General features: G+C 42.4%; 1 protein-coding gene across 16 annotated transcripts in view; it reads right to left on the reverse strand.

Annotated features, from left to right (window-relative positions):
• ptprma (protein tyrosine phosphatase receptor type Ma) overlaps positions 1-20,349 on the reverse strand; it is a 206,478-nt gene that overhangs the window by 147,537 nt on the left and 38,592 nt on the right. For all 16 annotated transcript variants that reach the window (XM_035415359.1, XM_035415353.1, XM_035415358.1 and 13 more), the window contains exon 2: positions 16,691-16,813. In XM_035415359.1, the coding sequence (XP_035271250.1) occupies positions 16,691-16,813 (123 nt within the window). The remainder of the gene's footprint in view (positions 1-16,690; positions 16,814-20,349) is intronic.

A 20,349-nucleotide genomic window follows, 5' to 3' on the forward strand; every position in this document is an offset into this window, starting at 1 on the left:
TCCAGAGTGTTGCACACAACTACACATTTTACAGTGAGGGTCCAATCGATCTGCAGGATATTTACTGTGGTGATTAAAGTGAAGCGTCTTTACTTAAAAGTCATTACAGCAGTCTTACTCCACAGCTCGAACCTTAAATTTCCCGGGTGCAGTTTCTTAGGCACTGCTCTCATCTTGATGAAGCACATGCAGAATGTCAGGAGCATGCTCCTCGTAAAATCGGCTAGCCAGGGAGTATTATCTTTAAAAATCTATAAAAAAAAAAAAGCTGTTGGTCTAAATCAGTTACGTGAGCAGCAGGAATTACAAAGGACTTGGCATCGTGACCCGTCACACACATATCTTCATAGCCCTTTGTTTCTCAACATGACGGCAAGATTGCCGTATTTGCGCAGGTATAGACTGGAAGGAGCTCTCCTTTCATTAACACCATTTTTGGACTTTTCATGATATGGGCGACATATCGTAGCGGAATCCAAGCACTCGCGTAACTGGGCCATCTCGTCAACCCTTATTGATTAACCTTCACATGCAAAGTACTTCACAAATTGAAGATGGCTTATTGGAAATGGGATATATGTAAGACCCAATAATGAATCACAGCCATGCACTGGGAGAGATGAGGGAGATGTTTGTCTAGGTGTAGGGCTGATAATTGAGTTTACACTCCTCATTTCAATACAAACCCCTCTGCAAATACAGGGAGAAGTTTACACATTCCACAATACCGAGCGTGCTGGTACGGGTACGGAACGGACACCGAGGACAAAACTCCATGACCTCTGTGACCTTTAGAAAATCGTACGATCTGCTGCAAAATCTGCCGTGAGCTGTTAACAAAAGTAAGAATTGCCCTGTTTTTAAGTTATTTCAATGGGAGAAAGGATCAAAACACAAAATATGATGCTCTTTCTTTATACCGGTATTATACATTTTAACATAGGTATCTGCTGATCACAAAAGAAAGGTGCAAATTCAATACAATTGGATAATTTTATTTGAAGAATATTGATCAAAGACTGCTTAATTGATATTCTCTTTCAATTGATCTTTGATTTTTTTCTTTCAAAGCAGTCCTAATCAGCTGTCAACATTTTTGAAAAATGGGGCGATAAGGTTCTACCCCTCAACACCAAAATGAACAATATACACACTAGAGGTCTTCATATCTTACCCCAAGCCATATGGGGCCCGTAGATATGCTGTGATATTGTATCAGGCTATGTTTAGCTCTATGATTGCAGGTCAGATTGGGTACTGGTCTGCTGCCAACCCATGTTTACATATATTAGCGTAGCAACAATGGCACAAAGCTTCCAGTTTTTCTATCATACCATTATAGACAGCACAGGAGCATCAAACTTAGAAGTGTTCTTTAACAGAAGGAGAAACAGCACTAAAGTTAGCGGTCTAGTCTGTTCTGATCATTAGGAACAATATAATATAAACAATTCCTCCATTTTACAAGCATGTTTCACACAAATACTGCTGCTTCAAGAGGTTAATGCAAAAAAACACACTAAGGTCACATTTAACAGAAGGAGAAACGTGTTTTATAAAAGTATGAAAGCTCAATAATAGCAGGTTTTGCTAATTGTGCATAACAGTACACTATAAAAAACAGAAGCTTTGCTTTTGCACCATCGCATGCATCTCCACTAGCTGCTTTCCTGTGGGAAATTATTTACTGTTGTGCTGTATGATGTTGGCTTGTTATATCAGTGATCAGGCTCTATTGGCTTTTGGCTTCAAATGTGGCCAGAGCTAATCGGGCTAGTTTGGGTTGGGCCATAAAGACGTTGGGCATTGGCGGGCTTGGTCCTTATTTCTAGTCCGATACAAACCTATAATACATACTGAACCTGAATTTACATAACTGAACTTGATGGCATTGACAGCACTCAGAACCATTCTCCAAGATGATGTGAAAAGCTCAGCCAATGAAAGTTTAGCTAGCACAGTGGGTGGTGCCAGTTTGAATTAAAGCAAAGAAATTGGAAGATTTAAAGCAGTTGATTGGCATGAGGCCTTCACCAGCAGGGGGCTGCCACCCTAAGCAGGCACCAACCATGCTAACTGTTCAAAGATTCCATCGGGATACCATTTACAGTCATAGCTTATTACGAATCCGGTAGTCACCTCCCTGAAATCTCTCATGCCAAACAGCATGACTCTACAAACCCATTTCCTTCCGAAGTATGTCAACAATACAATTGCACAGAAGTAGCACTGGTGACAGTGGTCATCATTTCATATGCTACTAGTTTAAAAACACGGCAGATTACCTTGCCCAAATCACACAGCTGAAGTTTACAACTCATGATAATAAAGCACAGACTTAGGTCCAGAGTCCCGAGCTATTACCCTGCCACCCCAATTCTATGCATACAATAGCAGCACTTCCCGTGAAGGCCGCCTTTAAAAATAAGTTTGGATTGACGGAAGGAAGCGAGATGCAGGCCAGCGCATTGACTGTATGTGCAGCAGGGCCGTCGTATTGTTTCAAACGCTTCCTGCAAGTGCCCATGTAAAGCACAGGAACCAATTTCAGAGAACAACAAAAAGCACAAGACATTTCTCATTGCTAAGGATTTTCCGAGTACCACATCGAAGTGAACTGTCGTGTTCTGATTGTCTGGCTCTATTGTGCAATTTTACTGTAGCACATCAATACATGAACCAAATCCAATGTATGGTATTCCTTATAGAAGGCGTGGCTACTAGTATATTCTGGACTCGGTCATATAGACCAACTAAAACTGTTTAGATTGGGAATTTTTTTCCCGACCCCAACTGTTCTGTACACATATGGATTTTATGAGATAAAACTGCATCTGAATCTCTGACATTACAAAGATTGTGTCATTTATAGCACACACACATACACTACACACTGTGTATATATACTATACACAATCCTGCTGCAAGTACAGAGGCTTTTATTTTATCAGCAGGGTCCAACTCCTAAGGGGTCATACAACTAAATCCACTTTAGACAAAATGTTTCACCATCGATATAGATTTAACATTGAAGCTGCACAAAAATTATAATTTTCTTCAAATGTCATTCAAAATGTAACTTAATTACACACACGCACATTGTATGAACTGTATTACAATAAAATATTAAAGAAAAACCTTTTAGTTCTGTTGGTTCTAGACATAGAAATTATCTATATTAAAAACAAATTTTATCAGTGAAGTGACACTAATAGATTGTGGTTTAATTTCTCGAAGTAACATTGCTAAGGTTGTTACTGAGCTTAACACAAACCGAATTACGTCCGTAAACATAAAACCTTTACATTTACTTTAAATCAGTCTTCATAATTGGATAATAAAACAGTCTTGCCACTTGCCACAGAATTTATTTAATGCCAAGTAATTCAGCCATAGACTTTTAAACATGCTTAAATGAGACATGCCTTATTTATACCATTTAAACATGTCTGCATTAAAACAAATTCAGCTCATATATCTAATGTCACATTAAAAAGAAAAAAAAACAGCTCTCCCATTTTCATAAAGTAAAAACTAATTTGGTTCAGAGGGACATGCACCAATGTCTCAGGCTAATGAAAACCCATAGGTCTGAGACATTTAAGAATTTTAAGTTGAACGAGGGCCTCGGTGCTGGATGTAATTTGCAGTAATGACAACGCCGCTCATTATTTCGACCCGGTTTGGGTCCTGAACTTTGAAATCATTACCACGGTGGAAATCAGCGAAAAAGAGCTGCTCTTTAAACCCGAACCCTTAACTTCGTTCTGTGGCAGATACTCAGTCTCAACTGCTCATAAAATTCAGAGGTCACCAAGAGAAAAGTGAGGGGCTACAGCTCTAAAATGTCAATGAAGATGGACATCTACTAATCAGTGCCACCAGAGAATCCAAAAAAAAAATTCAGGCTGAGGACCACTTTGTTAATATGAAGAGCTTTGGATTAAGATCAGATTCCTGGACTCTGGAACTTAGAAAAATACCCAGGTTTTAATATGGGGGGGAAAAACAACATTGTTCTGCTTTCTGAAGAGGTTGCTGCCCTGAGATTAGCATGCTTATCCATTTCCATTCCACCTTTCTACTTAACTGCTTGGCTTGCAGTTTCAACAGTCAAATTCACTCATAGGCATAACAGATTCAGTGATAGCTTGCAAGGCTACTACATTTGATAACATACGTATCATAATATTTCACTGAGTAATGTACATAGGATGATTCAAATATGACTGTTGCTCACCTGATTCAATGCAACTGGAAAACTGGAAACTTCAATGTGCTCACTGACAAAGTGTTTCATAGCATCAACAGTTGCACTGTATAACTATACCATGGGTACAACTGTCCAACTGGCAAAATGTTGGCCAACAAACCATTGAATGTTTATAGAAATGGCACAGCAGAACAACATTTCTTGGAATATATGCACCATTATTATTGAATGTCTTGGCAAGAAACAAGATATTTTACATGTGCAATGATAAAATTATATTAAATACAAAAAAATGCTATAACCTTCACACTGGAGAAAATGGAGATAAGTAGCCCTCTGTCATTACATTACATTATAGGCATGACACACTCTGTCAGAATGTGCAACATTAGTTTGTACTCTACCCCATGTAGAAATGAAAGGTTCCTTCAAAGTAACATGGAAATTGGAAAAATGTATAACAAAATGGACAATATTATTTAGTCTATATTTTTGACAGCGTGTTCACCTTGCATGTAAACAATAAGTGGCAGGTGTCGCACTACCAGCGGCTGTCTATCACCACATGATCTAGACACTTCATTCCCTTCAAGTTCAGCTGAGGAGTTCCTGTCATGAATGAAATTGTCAAGCGAGGGAAGGCTCAGTGATGGATCCTTCAGTTCAACAATTCAGGGACAAAGTTTTCCGTTTAACATACAGCCGATCCACCATCGTGGTTACATATCAAACTGTGGCCTATTGCCAATTACCTTTCCCATCTTCTTCGGTATTACAATATGTTGACAGCGGCAGCCGTACCCCAGCTTCTGCTTAGAGGAAATTGGCCAGTGAAAGGGGGGGGGGGGTCTTTTGCTATGACAAAGCTTCTATATGAGCATGGTATGACACCATATCCTCAGGGTACAATATCGTCCAGTCAGACCTCTCTCACGGTTATATCTTCCTCCTTTCAGCCTCGCAGTTAGGTGCACTGCAGGGGGCCAGGGGCCTGGGCAGGAACAAAACCTCACGTTTCTTTGTCTAAAGCTCTCTGCGACGACAGTCCATCAATAATTTCATTGCAGTAGCGTAGCGTTATACGTGACATGCTGTTACAAATCAGGAATGTTTTCTAGCCTCTGAAAAACATTGAAAATGGTTGGCAAATGATTTTGAAATGCTCCAGTACAATGTTTTTTTTTTTTTTTCCATATCACCTCTGGTACCTTTTCTCTCAAGCTCATCTCTACAGGCTGTACAATATACAGTATATATATTTTTTTATCAATAGCCATACAATTACATTTATTCTCAATCCCATAAAAGTGTTACTTCCTCACCTTACGGCTTCCCAGTCTAACGAAAGGCCTAACCATATAAGAGCCGGTTTGACATTGTCAAATACCATTAGCTTTTTTCACCTTCAGCTAGTTTTCCCCCTCATGGAAATCTCATCTTTTGGTGATTCGATTTAAATTTTGAAATTCGATTTCTGACGTCCTTCGGCAAGGCTGCCATCTCGTCTCCTCTCTTCTCCTCTTGCAGGCTAAGTGGATCACTCCTGGGTTGTTGGCCTCGTTCTCTCAGCTGCCCAATCGTAGACCGTTTCCCTCTTTTGAATCGGCCCCTGAATCCAGGTGTTCGTTCAGGGGAGAGGAAAGAGCCGACAAACGAGAGCAGTTCTTCGTCAGTTGGATATTCTTTGATTTGTCATCGCGATAACGAGACATTTCCCAGAAGCAATGTGTCCCTCGAGTTGACGGTTGTGCGTTGGGGGGGGGGGGGTGTTTTGCCCTCGGTTTTGCAGAGAAGCTAGCTTTCAACTTCCTGTCTTCCATCTGTCATTGTCCTCTTAAGTGCTAAACAGATGAAATAATCGGTGATAATTGCATCGTTGAATCCCAGCTCGGCCTACGATGCCAATAGGCAGGCTGAACCCAAACGAGCCGCCTCGTTAAAAAGCGCCAATGAACGACTCTCTTGGTAAGGTGCACTTACTACCATTAAAAATAACCCCACAAAGATATCTCGACTGCTCGCAAATAATTGTCTTCGGTTTTTCCATTTCCATCAGCAGGGTACATGAAAGCTAAAACTGAGGAAAATGGGACAGAAAAGCTGATGTTTGGGTTCTCTTGCTTGCTCTGTGAAGACAATTATGAGGAGAACTCTTCGTTATGTTTGTTTTCCTGGAAACAGACCATCAGAATTTAAGCAAAGGGCCTTCCATTCCACAGCCAGAGATATTTGATGAACGAGCTGGCAAGCTCACAAACAGACACAGACACACAAACACAGACCACAAAATTCAATCCACAAAGTGGACGTACAACATCTACAGCTCCTACACGCACAAAAAAAATTAAAATGACCCAGTATCTGAACCAGCACTGGGCACGGTGTTTCAGGTCCAAGTTTAGTGAATTTAGCAAAAAACATTTAACCTCAGGCACAGGCTCTGGTTCCACTCTGTAAAGCACAGTCCTGCTGACTCGCGCATACGGGACACTCAGATTTATGGAACGTGACCCCGCGACAAATCATGTCCAAAGGAGAAGCTGAATTTGCAGGACCGCGCACCGCTGCCTTGTTAACTGCCTCGCTCCTTTACCCAAGTCATGGGCAATCCAATTTTACAGCCCGAATCTCGAGCAGAAATACCCATTAAAACATAATGCAGCGGGAAAATGAAGCGCTCGCCGTTATCTTGTTTGCCGGCTTGAAGATAGAGGAAATAACCCATTCAGCTGGAGCATAAATTGATATTTTAATTAATATAGTACAAGACCGGCGAGTAGCACCTCGGCCGAAGAGTTTCATTCCTCCCCGTCTAGTGCACTATTTTAGGCAATAATTCTGAGAGAAAAAGCCAGCCAGCGAGTGAAATTGAACAGCCGACTGCTGGCAAGCCCCATTTACTCACCAGAGGGGAATCAACCGGATGCATGCACTGGAAAATCCGACAAATTTAAAAGTGCTCACAGGCCCCACCCCAGCCCACCCCACCCCAAAGGACAGAGGAAGCAGGGAGGAAAAAAAGTTGTTCAAGGTTTTTGCTGTATTAGTTCTTCTTTCTTTTCTCATACTGCAAGAAATGTATTAACCAGTATCAAGACAGAAAAAAAACTTCTGAATTTACCGTGAAGAGAGATGGGGAGAGACACATACATAAATGCAAAAAATGAAATTATAAACTCTAATCCGCGCTCTTCCTAATCAACGGTTTGAGCTGGCCTTGGTCTGGCACATTTCCTTGCTCTTTTTTTTCCCCAGTCTACTTTTCAGCCTTACATTTCGCAGTTGAGTTTGGTGTGAAGAGACGTGGAGAGGAAACCCCCATTTCTAGTTTCGGGATAAGTGCAGACGAGACCCCCGCCCGACACTGTGTGAGAAAGTTAGCTGAGAACTCCGAGGGGCCGCCGCCGTGTCCGCCCCAAACCTTCTGCAAAGTGGAAACATCTGGAGGGGGAGACGGGAGGGTGTGAGCGCTGAGGCCCTTCGGCTGGCTTCTCCCCGCGTCTACGGCCTGGATCCTGGGAGTGCGTTCAAAAGCCGTGCCGAACCGACGCTGCCGGGGAAGTCTCTGGGCCGGCTCGTCTTTCAGCCAGCGCGGCTTCTCGTTTCCAGACCCCCCTCCGTAACGGTGATGCTGCGTTCCGTTTCCTCTGGCTTGACGGCTGTGCGTCTGGCCGACTACTCGAAATGTTTCTTTTCATGTTCGCTCTGGCGCTGAGCACGGCCCTGTCCGTGCGAACGGCAAAAGCAATCCCCGCGAATGCGCGCAAACGCGTGTGTGTATGTACACACACACACACACACACACACACACACACACACACGCTTTAGCAATTACAAGTAACTATCTGCCAGCAACCTCTGCAGTGCTTGGGAGTATGTAAAGTCCAGCTGAAAAATGCGAACAGGTTGGTCAGTATGCGAATACACGCCTCTGGTTTCGTACCCCCACACCCCCCCAGTCATACTGTATCCACCCCCAATCCCCCACTCCCCCACCCCCCAATGCTCTCGGAGGCGCAGTTCACCCCAAGGCCCCGATCAAATCAAAACTTTGACCCACTCTGCTGATCTGAAATTACAAGCCCAGCGCTCACAGCGAAATCAAAAGCACAAAGCCTCCATCATCAGCAGGTTTGTGTGCTTTATTACTGGGCGGAAGGGGAGGGAGGCCACAGACCTGGGGGACCCACCAGGGAGACAAACCTACAACATGACGGGTGGGCACAAAAAAAAAAAAACCCCTCTGAAAAGATTTGGCAGAAATGGATGCGTCAGTTGGAAAATTTGGGGGGGGGGGGGTGGGCGGGACACACACCATAATGAACACGTATTTGACAGACACAAAGAAACCTGTGATGAGTGTGACGAATGACGCCAGACAGGGAAGAAGTCCCAGCAGGGCTTCCATTGCATTATCTGTGTTTGTTTGTGTGGAATTAGTGGGATGGATTTTAATTACTGCAGCATATGCGCTGATAGGTGGTTTTGTAATCAAAGCCGGTCCCGGTGCTAGCAGCGTGAATTAATTGCCCCCTCCCCCGCCAACACTCCCAACGGACAGTCGGTTTGAAAGGGCTGTCGTGAAAACTGTGCTCACACTGGTATGTTGACGTTGATATAATTCTTTTAGCCTGTAAAATTAAATCTGAGCGTAAAAGCCTCCAGAAAATCGGCTCTTCCTGCTGTGGACGCATTTCACTTGCTGAGTGTTACCTCTAGAAAGTCAGGCAACTCCCATGTTTTTTTTGGCCCACTGCATATCAACAGGTGAACAGGAACTTCTTCCAGTATGCCCTTATGTACCAAACTGAGAACAAAAAAGTTTTAATCGCATCCCATCTTCCAATAGCCTTCCAGCTGAGAAGCCTCTGAACAGCCTAGACTGCATGCTTATGCGCAAGGCTCAAGGGGCTATGCTATGGGTCAACCTGGTCCTGGTTAAGCCACTTCAAAAATCTGTACATTGGATCGGACTGTGTCAAACATACGAATGAGGAGAAGGACATCTGGCTGCCTTGGGGGTCGAGGTCTTGAGGTCCCTGGCCATAGCGAAAGGCGATGCTCAGCGAATTAAGCCAGGCTCAGAGCCGGTTACGCGATGGGTGAACCCGCTGGCTGTGACGCTGCGAGGGCCAGCTTTGGCTCCAGCTGCGTAATTAAGGCACTGGGGTGTGTGTCCGTGCATCCAGTGTGGCAAAATGGCCCCAAATGAGCCAAGCATGCAATCAGACCAGGGCAGAGGGATAAACAAGGGTGTTCTGTTCTCCAACGTAGCAATTAAGCCAGGAGCTTCAGGAAAAACATTCATGAACGGCGAACGTGAACGCTTTGCTTTGGGTTCCCTCGTTTCCATGCTTCCTAGGGCACTTTGCGCTGTTTGAGCAGTCTACTTTTTTGCTAGGCCTTTCTCTTTTCTACTGGGCCAATGGACTGGAGCAAACATGTGCATCTATTGTGAGGGGGGATTGATCAGAAAAGGCCCCCGATGGCCACCAGCACAGTGAGACAGATGGCTCAGGGCAGGCTAAAACAATGGACCTATCTGAAAGCCATCAAACGCTTCCCTGAATATCGCTGCAATCCCCGCGAGTTAAGACCAGGATTTCTGAGATGCCCCATGCCCCCCCCCCCCCCCCCCCCCAACCCTCAATTTATGATTAATGAGACAGACGGAGAGCTGATATGTATTATCAAAGACTACCGGTTCCTGCATTTTACATGGATAATAAGATCATTTTGATTCAGGCAGTTATCCATAGGGAAAGTCTGACCATTTGGAGACGATAAAAGAGAGAGTAATGGGGGGGAAAAATCCTTGTCTGTGGGCACCAGCCAAGCTGTATACAGAGCTTCATTTATACCAGGGGAAGCTCCATCCTCCTCTTTGTGAAATGAGCTTGTCCGATAAAAAGGTGCTGAACAAAAAGTCTGAACAGGAAAACCCACGCGAGAGGCTCTGGATTAGTTTGTCAACGGCAATAAGCTACGGTATGCGTATGCGGACGATTTTTTTTAAAAAGCCTTTCAGAATGCAGGGCACACTCCCCGCCCTGACCTGCTGTAATGTAATAAAGTCATTTTTATTCACAAGCGAGTCCCAATTACTCCGCGCATCCCCGCGCGGGTATCATGTCACCCCTCCCTGGGGGCCCCTCTAACCGGTCCTCTCCCTTTTCTCCCGCTGCTGCTCGTAATGTGCGTTGAAACGTTGCCAGGGGTTATGATACCGGTTTGACAAACGTTGTTCTTGCAATTAGCTGTCGGCTGCGGCGCGTACGAGAAAACAAAGCCAACGGGGTACCAATCCTGCAAGGCTGGTAGCAGTGAATAAAATACAAGGAGGGGGAGGGGTGGGGGGTGGGTACAAAGAGTCCGACAATATTCCGACACTCCTGACATGTCTCCAAACAGAAGTTGGTCCTTTTATTTATATGACAATTTCTTTAGTTTAAAACAAAGGAAAGATTACCCCCTTGGGTGCTGTACAGGTGGGTTCCTCCCATATGTGCAGCCCATGAAGATTCCTCCTGAAAGGACCCCTGAGTATTGATTGCAGGATACTTAAACTCATATCCAGTCACTCCAGTCAAGGGAAGCACCCTCCTCATGTGTCAGGGGCTTCATTGTAAAGAGTTCATCTTCATTTGTCAAAGTCCTCAAAGTCTTTCTTTTTGTGGTTCTTTAAGATACCGGACAACAATAGCAATCACTGAACTTGGGAGGAAAAACAGCATGAAACAGAACAAAATAAAGATGAATACGGTCAATGACAAAATGAAACTGAACAAAACACTAGTCTTGATTTAAATGCATATAGTCCTGGACTCAAAACAGGGACAAAAATACAACAGAAGGTACAAAATTGAAAGTCAGAAGAAGAAAAATGGCCTTTTCTCATAATGTTTGATACCAATCTTGCGATCTTGGAGTTTCTCCATATATAATGGGTGTCTCAGAACTTTGTCTCACATGCAATAGAATCATTTTATTCAGAAAAGAATAATGATGCTCTTGAGATCAAAAATGACTTCAACCAAATAACAGTCAGGTGGGCAGAGAATGTGACTTCCTATTCGACGCCATTGCGTTTACTTTAGCCTGATGCAAGCAAAAGGTCACTCAGGCTTTGAAATAACTTTGAGTGTGTCAAAGAGGTGGCCCAGAGACACAGACCCCATGCACAGCTGATGCTCTGAAACTTTGATTTTATTTATCTGGGAGCAGCTGTGTTTGCCCCGGTAACATGGTATATTTGAAATATTAATACGCCCAGGATCCCATTGAGTGGTCGTACTCTGATTGCGCTCAAATATTAGTCATCCTTGTCTCCTTGCCCGAGACCATAATGATGTCTCACTGGCATCTTTTACTGTCTGACTGAACTAAGTGACATTTATGAACTGAGCAAATTGCTCAGATTCATAGCATTAAAGTTTTCCAGCTGCCATAAAACCAATTTATTTTTTAAGTGTGACAGATATGCACTATTCCCAACAGGCTTATGAAATAATTTCGACTAAATCACCTGTTACTGCAGAGTTGGCACATTTGAATAATGACTACCTTCTCAGGTACCTTATGTTAAGGGTACTGACTGCCAATATGCTCATTTCTTATTTGAATATTTAAAATGAAGTCAAATACTCCATTTTTTTCTTAAATAGTGCAGAAAACAAGATCAATCCCAATTGTAACCTAGTGCAGAAACGTTTTCATTAACTGAACTCAGATAACCCAAAAAAAGGAAAAATACACTGCGAGGTTCCTTTTCATTCAGCATTAGCAAAAAACTAAACAATGGAGCTACTGTACACCATTAAGACTGGTACTTGCATTACGATAAACATTACTTTAACACAACCATAAGCATACACATAAACAAACGTAATTATATAAAATGCTGAGAAAGAGCGGTAAATATTCTTTGACCAGACCGTCTTTTCCACATTAATTTGTGGTGCATGTTTATTGACACACCGCCCACAGTAGTGCCAGTAATACCCTGTCAAAGCTTTGGCTGTTGTCTGCAAAAAAAAAAAAGAGAGCTGTTCTTTTCTCCGTCTCAAAAAGAGGTATTAAAGGCAGATTATTGTTTTTCATGGGCTTAGTGAGAGAAACATGCTCCCTCACAATTAGATTGGAAGTGCTGGAATTGGGACTTACCGGGCGAACGTGCTGACATTGGAGCTGCCAGCCAATCACAGCAGAGAGGCCTTTCCAACATAATCTTTTCCACTGTAATAAGCAGCTCTGACAACCGATCTGTTCGGCTAAATCAATATCGACTGCACTACACGTAGAGCCCATTTTATTTTAATAAAAGGAGGACTTCTTAAATCATTCGGCTGCAGCCGGTTTGAGAGGAATCTTAGCCATTTGCTAAGGTATGTGAGACAAGCTAATTGTATTAGCTGCATTATTACATTTGGAGCTCACAATGTCTTCGTGAAATTGTTTAGATCAAAAAAAGCAGCATTCAGAGTTTAAATCGGTGAGTTTAAAAATGAAAAGCAGAGAACTACATGACAACCCAGTTCTATGATGGGAAAAATTGTTATCCAAATTATGCAACAAAATGTGATGCATTTTTTGGTTTGCACAGGCTCAAGTCTGCCCCTATCTGCACACCGGAGAAAATTATGAGAAAAGAAACGGGTCAAAAACTAACAGCCATGACGTGATATTATTGCCATGAAAATGGAGGGAAGTTCTCGTGCACAAGATGCAGCGTGGTCTTGAGGAGATAGCGTGGTCAGCTGTTAGGCAGTGCAAGGCATTTTGATTAGGCCTATGGTTTCTGCATGATTCTGAGACGACGCGTTCCTCAAACGTTGCAGAGAGGATTATTTCATTAGAATTAAACGAACGTGAGCCCATCTGATTTCCATGAGAGAGAAAAAATGCGCACAGAAGGCATTCTAATTGCATTACTCCTGGTGTTTTCCAAACAGACCACTTTGGGAAAATTTTTTACCAGTTTTGGCCGATGGATCACACCGAAACCCTCCTCTCTTCTCACTAATAATCACATTGAAAACTCTTTTTCCTGTAAATGATACTTGTCAGCTTAATGTGGGAAAGGGGGTTATTAAGGAGATGAGAGCAACCGTGAGGTGCCCATTTTGCCTTCTTTCTGTCAGCACCACTCCCCGCGTCTTCCATGGGCATGAATTCATACCTCAACACCTATACTTATTTGCCACAGAAAGCTGTTGCTTGTGATTATGAAGTTATTTGATTATGACTGAATTGGTTATCTACCCCTTGGGATTTATGTTGGTAACTTGCTTTGACTGTGCTACTGCGTACTGAGAGAGGCTGTTTCCATCTCCCTATAAAAACACAGAAGACAATGGCCTAGCCAACTTTTATTTATTTTTATTGCTACTCAATCCTAGCGGGCAGATAAACTGCTTGTTTAATCGAAGATTAACTGCATGCAAGAACGAGGTAATGCTTTTAAAATCAAGTTGTCTAGCCAGGGACTATAAAGTGTTCACAACTTACTTATCTGATCCCATTGGTGACTTGATATTACAGCCTTAGTAAGTACAGCAAACAGTCAACTTTATCCCTTTATCTGGAGTAAACAAAGTGTTTGGATTTATTTCAGTTCTCATGTTATTGAAAATCAAAATAGTACCCGCCACAATTAAGATACCAGTTACAAAATATACAGCCTTGAAAATAATGGTGGCAAAAAAACCTGGTTAAAGCAAGAAAATGTAAACATTTAAAATGTATTGCTTGTGCATTCAGCCTTTACTTGATAACTGTGGTGGATTCTCATCCCTTTGAGAATAGCCCTCAGAGAGGTTTCTCCTATAGAAGAGATCTATATGCAATGAAAAGCAATGAAAAGTGCTGTGGAATGAGACTGGAGCCTGCAGTGACAGCAAAAAGGCTAGCACTCCCTTTTAATCACAACACACGCATCATAGCCAGTGCCCAGCTTCCATTGGGGAATATGGGCCGTGGCACTACAGGAAACTGATTCTCTGACAGGGTGATATGTGGTCCATGTACTCCAAAGGCTGCTTGTGATCAGGAAGCCAACGCTCCATTCTAGTTTCTTATAGTTTCCATCATCAAAAGTCCAATAATAAGACCATTAAAAACAGAAAATAAGCTAAAGCAAGGATTCTGCTAACATATTAGAATATATTCTGCAGATATATTAGACACATTTGAATATTTGCATGAAGATTATGAGGTGTGAGGTTAAGAGGTAAAGAAGCATTAGCAGAAAATTTTCCTTGTTCAGACTCATAATGTTGATGCAAATGGGACAACGGTCAAACAACATAAAACAAGCTTGACTATGACTAGCAGGTGAACGAATTAATGCCAAGTATTAAATGAAGATGAACACAACCTCAAATTACATGACTCTCGGTCACAAAAACACAAGCTTTCAGACTAAATGACAAGAAATAACATTTCCAAATGACAGTTCTATTGCTCATAAAAGACATATTGACGTTTTGGAGTGTTGTTATTCTTAAAAGGAATCACATTACAAAAACGTGTGGGGAAACATTGTGATATAACGGTCAGGGAACTGTGCTCGTAATTCCAAGGCTATGGTTTTGATTCCCAGTAGGGGCACTGCAGTTGTACCACTGAGCAAGGCATTTATCCAAGTTAGCTAAATGCCGTCATTTAATGTAATGTCTCAATTTTGACAAGCTTTCAGTCCAAGGCATACCTGCAGTATGAGTTTCAATCCGGAGGATTTGTGGTCAGTAAAAATAGACAAAATGGCCAAAAGAGTAATTGCCGCAAATTGAGTCAATCAGGACAGGAAGGAACTCAGCTCCCCACCCATTGGGACACTCATGGGAGAAACAAGCATTACTTTCAAATCCAACAGTCGCTCTTTACATAAACACATTCATGCGCAGGAATGAATCAAACTGCCTGAGCGTGCAGGCCAAAGCCTTCTGTCGAGCTGCACTTCAACCTTATGTGGTCTCCTGCTGTACCCACATAAATCAATTCCAAACACTTCTCTTTGCCACACTGTCATAATTTGTCTGATATGTTATTAACAATAGCTGTTACACGTTGAAATCCTCTTCCATCAGTCCAAACCTTTCAGTGCTGTTGACCCCAGAGTGGCAATATCGCTTAATTTAAAATGGGAAGCCATCAACGGTACGTCCAAGCAAATACAGTACATGCTGGAAAGCTTGCTCAGAATAGATTGGCTGTTTTAAATTGGATTTCAATACTCTTGTAATGGAGAATTCATTAATTAAAGATGACTGTGGATTATTTCGCAATACATGTCATTCACTGTACTCGTTTGGCACTGAGAATTTGAAATACATTGCATTAAATTGCAATGCGTTTTAAACACTGCATTGGCGTAGTTAACTAAAGCAGTGAATTAACTTTTGTTCAATCATTGGCTAAACCAATATAAAAGTGCACTTTAAAACACATTACATCCTATTACAGCATTAATATAAATGTGGGCAAAACATGGCAACAAGCAACACCAACAATGTAAAAGGATATTTAGTGCTCTTGAAACCAAATTACTAATTTTCTTGCTGACTGGGCTATCTAGCTAGTGGGCTAGCACAACGAGAACAAGTTTCCCAAAAAGGGATAAAATGAACAGTTAGAAGATTTTAATGTTGTGTTTTCTTCCACAGGTATACAATATTCATTCCGTTCCATAACTGAAATCTATTCAACAAATCTGTTTTAGAAGGTTATTTTCAACTCAAGACATTATCCTTCCAAGCTACTGACAAGCTCTGGAAAAAGTGTTGATTGCGGTGTCCTTGTAGATGAACGCAAACTTTATTTTCGGATTTGAAATGCTTCCTGCCCCCAGTAATCTAAATGTCAGCCATTTCTTGGATCAGCAATTTTCCTCTTGAAATATGGGTGGTTCTACCCAGTTGAGGGTGTACTTCAAATATTGAAGAGCTAGAAGCCTTCAAGAGGAGACTAAAACTATAAAAAAGAAAAACCTGTGTACTAAACACGGGGACACTCTTTGATGCTCCTTAACCCATGTCCTTTCCTACCATTCCCTTAAAAGTGTACCTGCCATTCCCCACAGAAAGTAAGACCACTAGCACTGAGGAAGAGAATGTGACAGGCCCAGTGACTATCACTATCATGGCTACATTTCAGAGCTGTATTTAGCAAATACTAGACCATTAATTGAGGACCAATGAATTAAACGGATTGCTAACAAAAGGGAATCAATGCCATGAGTTTACACTGACAGAGGGTTCCAGAATGCGGAGCAGTACACAATGTACACAACCCGCCGCTTTGGGGTGGCTCAAGCGGTCTGCATTCCAGCAGAAATTCCTCCTGGAGTTGCGTTCAATCAGAATGTAGACAAGAGTATAAGGCACAGTGTACAGCACGTGATTGGTCCATCCATCAATAGGCAAGGAGGGGAGAGCGAGGTGATTGGGTGCGGGGGGGGGGGGGGGGATCATGACAAACCTGTTGGCATCCAAGGATCCGAGGGCGGTCTCTCTTTGGTGTTGACTTGCTCCCATTCTAGGTCGTCGTCTTTGCCTTGCCGGTACCCGCACGTCATGTATGACTTCTCAAAGTTGCAGTCACCTGTGAGGAGAGACAAGAAAAGCTGAAGTGCTTGCTATGCGCTCATTATTCAGACACACAGAGTTGGCACACAGACAGCGCACTGAAACTACATTCACGTGAGAATGTGGAGGCTCCAGCACTTACGCAGTTCTCCCAAGTGAGATGTACAAGTGATGCAGACAAAGCAAAGGATTACCATAATAGACTGCGCACCGCATTTATCAGTACCTACGGAGGTACGATCATCCGGCATCACCACTGCCAGTACGAACAGGCTAAATTCCATCATCATAAAGCATTACATTTCGCCGTCGACCATAAATTAGATTCCCTCACAACAAGCTGTTGAGCTAATGTTTTCCCTCACAGTTTAGTGCACACTCACGGCTATCTTTCTTCAGGCCTTTAGTCTGCCAGCGACAGCGTGTGGGTAAGAGGCAAAGCTGCCATTAAAACAGCACTGCTCTTTCAGAAACTAAACAAGAACCTAATCAGATCACAAGTTGGGCCAATCTGCCAATAAGAAACAACAAATCTGGTATCTTTTAACACTTCCCACAGACATCTGCAGTTCAAAATGAGCGCATCTGTGCTTTCTTTGTAATTTCTTATTAAAGATTTTATAGAATTTTGGAATTTTATTCTAGAGACTGTTTTCTTAAATTTAAACGAGTAAGTATTCAAATGCAGTAGAGCAGACGGATCTCTCTTCAGCCTGCAAACAACTCAAGGTCACTTCAGCTGTAAGACAAAAACACCGACTTCAGCACTGAAAAGTTAAATCCATAATGAGGAACTGAAAAGTGTGTTAGAGTAAAGGTGAATGTCGCCACATACCTAGCCAATTAGTAATTTCACAAGCCACTTAATTTAAAATGTGGTGGGTATCTGGAACATTTCTTTGAAAAACGGTGGAAAACAACAAAGAAGGCTTGCTCCTACTTTGAGCACTTTGAGAGATGCTGCCTCTTTTTAGTCAGTACCATCAAACTTAACCACGCTCACACAAAAAAGCATCTCTCAGATACAGGATATTATGTTTTAATGGTTCGGGGGTTGTTAGACCCAACAGCGCATATTTATTCATTTTCTCCCGCCATTCTGACAAATGAACCCACCTGTTCAGGATGAGCTCAAAGCACAGAATTATGTGCAGGAGCAACCGTATCTGGCAGAAGGACAAACAGATTTACAACGCAAATGCAGTTTGTGTTGGTAGCTCATCCTGAGGGGTAGGGCAGCACGCCAAAATACCGCCATTAGGTGTGTGCATTAGCAAGTTGCTATATTCTCTTCTCCACCCACCCCCTCTTAAAAAAAGATATTTACAGACACCGTGCCTAAGATTATATGTAATGACAGCAAAATACATGTAACTTTAGCAGTTATATTAGCACAAAGGAAAAAAAATGTCTGACACAACCTACAAGCATTTAGGGACACTGCCATGTAAAAGGGCCTGAAATGTATGTTCATTTTGACAGCGGTGGGGTGCCATTGCCATACTTGAGTACTTCAAGGCTCAACACCATGTCCAACCGTTTCAGAAACTGTCAATCTGAGCTCCTGGCATATAGATGAGACTAATTAATATGCATTAGCTTTGATATTTCCATAACTGGGATAAAATCTTTAGAAATCACCTTCAGCCCTGGCACAATTTTACTTAGCAAAAAGCGCTGCACGGCTATATGGCTCATAAGTGACAGGCATCCCTCATAGCCAGGTGGTAAGCACAATGAAGGAAATTTGATTGCACACCAAACAAACCAGGAAATGAGTGACAGCATGAGCTCCTGGGCAATTCACTCTTTTCACTTGGGCTGAAATGCTCTCAGCTATGACCTGTCAAAATGAACAAGCCCTGAACAGCAGACATGTTCCGCTGCCCAACAGGATCGGTTGTACCACCTGACAGGTAAATGCATATGCACTTAATGCTCCAATCAGTACATGTTCTCGGACAGGAACACGTTTTTTGTAACTGCGAACAGAAACTTAGTTTGCGTTGGAAGTGCTTACTTTAAGAAGCTCAAGTAGCAAAAGCTTTTTTTTTTTTTTTTTTTCAAACACCAAGCGTTCTGCATTTTTTTTGCTCTGGAATACGCATTTTAATTAAGATGAGACCGATTACTCGATTATTCAAATATGTGACAATTAACTTAATTCACTCAGATTAAATGTGTGCTAATTAACCAATAAAATACAATGTATTCTTCCTCATTACTATTCATGAAGGAGAGCTTAAGAACCCTGAAAAAGATAGCAGATAATTCATCAGCACAATTAATTTTTTAATCCTGGGAGAACAAATGAATGGAAAACTGCAAGGTTTCATTCTTTATACAGAACTGGAGCTTGCGAGGGATGGAAAATACCATTGGATTATTTGAATATTCCCTCTTAAAGGCTATGGACAATTAAAATATCAAATTGTTAAAAAATTGAAATCATCATTTTAAACAGATCTCTCTTTTTTCCCCCACATACCAAGACAAAGGGTGTGTGTCCACAAAATATTAAAATGAGAAAGGTGAACTGAACAGCACTTGAACAACTGACAATTCCATCTTCACTTTCGGGAAGGTAAACAATGTAACCATGAAATTTTGTGAAATGTCACTCAGTCCCTTGCGATTCATTTAGCAGCAAGGGATAGCTGAGGCTAAATTAGCCTTACACTGTATGTGTCATAACAGCCATATGAACCTGTTGAGTTTGATGCAATCAGAAAGGCTACCCTGTGACCCTGTACTCAACGCCATTGTCGTGAATCATCGTGAAACTACAGGGTACAGGTGCTTCAAATGATCACGCTGTAATAGTACTTCTTGGTGTCCCGCATTGCAATGCTCCATAGATGAGCACTCATTTTAACCTTTGACCCTGATCTCTGCCCCACCCATCCACCCACGCACACATGCACGCATGCATGCACACACACAGACACACTTTCTGTGACCTTTTCTCAAACCATCATTCAGGGCTGTGTGTATATTTCAAGAAGCCAGGTGAGTGACTATTACTTCATTTTAATTTTGCGCCATGGATTTTTACACCGCTTCTTTTCGTGTCGAGCACCAACTGCCGATTCATTTTCAAAAGGTCTCGGTAATGCAAACTTGCCCGAGGTAAGCTTTAAAAATGAGAGAAAGTGCCACTTAGTACCACGTGGTTCAGATGGGCGTCCTGCGGTCATGCGGTCATTTCCCTTTCTTCGGCGGCTCCTGCTCACCGCCCTCCCACCTCGCGCTGCCCGCCCGGCCCCGGCAAACAAGAGAAAGTGGCTTTTAGTACCGTTTGATATTCAAATCGATGGCAACTGGAAGGAGAGTGCCTCTCGGAGTTGCCGAGCGGGGAGAGAGACTGGCTGGCACAGCAGTGATATCTCTTTTATTCATTAGGAGGAGGCTTGCAGCTCTCATCGTGCGCTGATAAAATCGATTTGCTCTAACCCGCGTGTTGCCATTAAACCCGCGCTAAAAGCAACGGCAAAGATGCGAGGGGACTGGCTAACGGGGAGCTGCTAACAGCGCACGTGTAAAATAAAGACG

The sequence above is a fragment of the Anguilla anguilla genome, chromosome 4, assembly GCF_013347855.1.
Source record: "Anguilla anguilla isolate fAngAng1 chromosome 4, fAngAng1.pri, whole genome shotgun sequence".
Classification (NCBI taxonomy): domain Eukaryota; kingdom Metazoa; phylum Chordata; class Actinopteri; order Anguilliformes; family Anguillidae; genus Anguilla; species Anguilla anguilla.